We start from the raw sequence: 4,404 nt of genomic DNA, 5'->3' as shown, positions 1-4,404 counted from the left end.
TCGACTGAACACTACATTAGAATTGAGTCTTAATTTGAGATGTAAAGGTGATCAATGGGTGAAATTATTCTACCCTAACGTCCTTTAATTATTTGATTTAAAAAAAATTGTGTGAGCATTCATTTATTTTCTAAAATTTAGATTAAAATCCAAATCATACAACTTGTAATCTGTTTCCATCAAATAGTAGTTAAAGAAACAATTGAATTACGTGCTAGAAAATAGTCTTCTTGGGAACGATAATTCGAACTCAAAAGGTCTACTTTACTACTTGTTATGATCCGTTCACTTGCGAGATAAAATCGACAACAACAACCATAAAAAGTTGGTCTATGTAGAAGACACATGACAACGTAAACATGCCATTCTACCCCTATCAACGAATTTAAGACTACTTTCACCAGCACGCTTTTAAAAAAAAATCATTACACTTCTATCATAATTTTTATGGGTTTATTTTTAAATTGTTGCTTTTAATTAATTACTCCCCCACTGAAATTGGCTTCGCTTCTGGTTCTCATTGTATTGTGCTGTTTAATTTAGACGTTATTAACTAAGAACTAACATTGAAAATTGACTTGATAATTTGAATTCATAAAAGAAATTGGATTACATTGCGTGTGGTTCCTCTATATCTAGGACACCATGATAAATCAACGTAAATCGTAGTTTCAAAATTCTTAACTATGTACTTTATATTTTTCGTACTTATGGAACGTATTCTAGTCGTGAAAATCATTCCATTTCAGAGGCAACAGCAAAACGAAAAGTGAAGGAATTCTTATTTATTTTTTATAACTTTACTTTCTAAAATTAACTTGCAGACGGACCACAAGTTATTTTTACAAAATAAATTATTGTTTTGAGTCCTTTGCATTTCGATAGCTAACATTAGCTAATCTATACACATGAATTGCATTTCTTTTAGAGATCTTTGAAAGACATCAGTTGAGCCTACGGTATCCCAGCCAACACATCTCAAGACTGAGTTTAACATTTTTTTTTTTTTTTTAATCTTACTATAAAGTAAGCTTGCTGCTAGAACAATATGCCACATACATTTTATTTTATTTTATTAAAAAGAAGATCGCTCGTTATGAAAATCCATATAATTAATTTTGTAGATAATAGTTAATTATTTGTTTGTTTGATTGAACAATTTGTTCCCCCTAAATTGATTTCAGTTAAAATTTATATATACTTGATAGAATAATTGAATAAATAGTTTCCTTTGCTGTATTTCGGTTAAAAATATTTGAAAGATATATTTCCATGTAAAATGGAGTCCATATTTGGATCTGGATATGATAGATTCGTACATTTATGTTCAGTCTACTGTATAAATGCTGTTACTTTTCAATGAAAATCTGCAAATTAAACTATCAGAATATTAGTAAAGAGAAATGGATTCAAACTCAGTTTTTCCAAGGATTTCTCTACTTGTGTTTTTGTTCATCTGTGCTGCTTATAATGCTGTTAATGCAGTTAACGTTTTCAATATCAGAGATAACAATGGAATTCCAGATGGAAAAACCGATAATAGTCAGGTATATATCTTCATCTTTATGTATTCAAATATTGTTGTAGCATTTGATGGCCATTACGTACGTACGTATGGTGCAGGCCTTGTTAAGTACGTGGGAAAAAGCGTGTAAAGTCGATGGGGGTACGGTTTTAGTCCCGTCTGGTATATACTATGTGAAATCTGCACTGCTTCAAGGTCCATGCATTGGCCAAACAATTTTCAGTGTAATGGGAACTCTAATGGCTTCTGCTTCTCCACTGACCCAAGAAAGTTGGATCGAATTTAATCAAGTAGATGGCTTGTCGATTACTGGAAACGGCGTTTTTGATGGTCAAGGATCGTCGACTTGGGCTCATAATGGCAATCACAATGCTAAGGCTTCTTCTACTTGTACTGCTGTAAGTTATTTCTCCAATAACGTATAATAGTTTTGATACAATAATGGGCTCGGTGATAGGGTTAAAAAATAGAGAAACATACGACGCAATATTATTTGACAGTTAAGAAAAAACCCATACAGGTGTTGCCAATGCAACATTTATAGAAGCCTATGTTTTTAAACCCTGGTTGAGTAGCATTATTGAATGTGTAAATGTATGAAAACGGTAACCGCATCATCTCATTTTTATACGTGTTTTCACAGTCCTTGAAATTAAAATTTGTGAGGAATTCATCGATAGAAGGGATAACTTCGAAGAATAGCGAGATGTTCCATCTCCATGTGAACAACTGTGACGGCATAGTGATTAGCCACATGTCGATATTGGCTCCAATAGACAGTCCCAATACCGATGGAATCCACGTCAGCTCGTCGAATAATGTACGTATCAGCAACGTGAACATTGCCACTGGAGATGACTGCATATCATTGGGCCCTGGAACTACAAACATCGACATTTCTGGCATTACATGTGGACCTGGCCATGGTATTAGCATTGGAAGCTTGGGAAAATACCCTGATGAGAAAGACGTTGCTGGCATTACTGTAACAAATTGCACTCTAAGCAACACTCTAAATGGAGTGAGGATCAAAACATGGGCACCGTCTCCGCCAAGCATAGTTTCCAATGTTACATTTCAGGACATTCTTTTGAAAAACGCTGATAATCCCGTCATCATCGATCAACAATATTGTCCCAGCAATTCTTGTAGCCATCAGGTACGTCTTTCTTGTGCGTTCAAATAATTCGATTTACATACGAATCTTACGAGTTACGAGTAACGAGCCATGTTTTGTGGTATATAGGGAGATTCGAGAGTTCAAATCAAAGACGTGAAGTTCGTAAACATACACGGGAGTTCATCCATTCCTGATGCAGTAAACGTCGTGTGTAGCAAAAGTATGCCGTGCCAAGGAATCGAGTTTTCGGGCCTTAACATTATTATGAATGGCAATGGGCAACCAACAACAGCTACATGCTCTAATGTCAATGCAGACTTTCTCGGAAATACAGTTCCTACACATTGTTCTTAAACATTTTCAGTTGATTTTTTTTCCACACCTATTAGATGATTTAGTTTAGTTTCCTATATTGTAATCTTATTAGAAATTTCAGAATAAGACTGATTTAGTTGAAAAATACTTCTCTCTGTATTTATGCTCATAATTTAAAATCCAATTGCATCAAAAGTTCTCAAATATGAATTAAGCCAAACGAACATAGGCTTTGACAAAATGGGTGACATAGTATTCACAACCGAGGTGTGGGTCCCATGAATAAAATAATCCCGACCTCCCCCATGTGTGTGTGCTATGTCAACCAAAGTGTCATCCTCTATGGCTATGTAGCACGATCCCTCAAATAAATAAAGATAATGCGAAGTGGGAATAACATTAACATCAATTTGTCCGAATGTGTGATCACATGTTGACAATTAAATTACAACAAATAAAAGAATATGAAAAAAAAAAAAGGAAAGAAGGAAAAAGAGGAAATCAATATAGAGTAAATATGATTGACTTGAATTAAATATGTAGACATGCAATCAACTAGCAATTAAACTCCTTAAACAGGTTGAAGACAGGAAGCAAGAAAACATGCTAATTTGGATGTTTTTGATTGGATGTGTTTTAAAAAAAAAAATCGAACTATCCAATTACTAGTCAACATGTGGCATCCCTATTTTTTACCATGTTTTCTACCTTGGATCTGTAGCATCTTTCATCACCTAATCTTACTCGATATAAGGTACCAAATATACCACAAAAATTAAATCAAAAGTCTTTAAATGAATAATGATAATTGCTCAATTGAACAAATATTCAAGAGGGGAAGAGAAAGATATTTGCAAAAATGTTACCAATTATCAATCCTACCAAAAATATACCAAATTTACTTAGAAAATTCTCGTTCGTTATAAAATAAAACCTCAAGTTTTCATTTGTTAAATAATCTCTCAGGTTAATAATTAATAATAACTGTTGTTGGCGTCACTTAACCCTTGTTTGAGCCCCATTTTTTGGGGTAGAATGAATTTTTGAATAGTGTATTGATGGAAATGTGTGGTTAAAAAATAAAGAAAATTTTTGGATTTACATGTAATATTATTTTATTGAAGAATGTGTGGTTAAAATGATGTCAAAACACTGTTGAAAAATGAATTTTTTCAAAAGAATAAAGCTCAAACAAGGGCTTAATAAGAAAAGAAATATTGAAACCATATAAAAACATCAAACTAGAAAAAATGTTATTATTTGTTCCAATGGTTTTCATAAATTTGTAAAATAACTTCTAGTCACTATTATTATGAATTCATTTCCAAATATTTGTTCCCAATGGCAATGCCTAAATGTCCTTTTGAACTTTTTCCTATTTTTTGGCTTCCTTAACAACAATATAATATCCTAAGTACTATTTTAACACTTCTAACTAAATTAA

The 4,404-nt window shown here is 32.8% G+C and overlaps 1 protein-coding gene across 1 annotated transcript; it reads left to right on the top strand.

Annotated features, from left to right (window-relative positions):
• Positions 1-1,403: 1,403 nt before the first annotated feature.
• Positions 1,404-2,999, top strand: LOC111400619 (exopolygalacturonase-like). The gene is made up of 4 exons (XM_023028021.1): positions 1,404-1,547; positions 1,624-1,923; positions 2,169-2,684; positions 2,772-2,999. Exons 1-4 carry the CDS (start codon positions 1,404-1,406, stop codon positions 2,997-2,999), a joined length of 1,188 nt encoding a protein of 395 aa, XP_022883789.1.
• Positions 3,000-4,404: the final 1,405 nt, after the last annotated feature.

This window comes from Olea europaea, chromosome 10 (genome assembly GCF_002742605.1).
Source record: "Olea europaea var. sylvestris chromosome 10, O_europaea_v1, whole genome shotgun sequence".
Lineage (NCBI taxonomy): Eukaryota > Viridiplantae > Streptophyta > Magnoliopsida > Lamiales > Oleaceae > Olea > Olea europaea.
The sequence above is the reverse complement of the archived record's forward strand: the minus strand, read 5'-3'. Positions and strand labels throughout refer to the sequence as shown.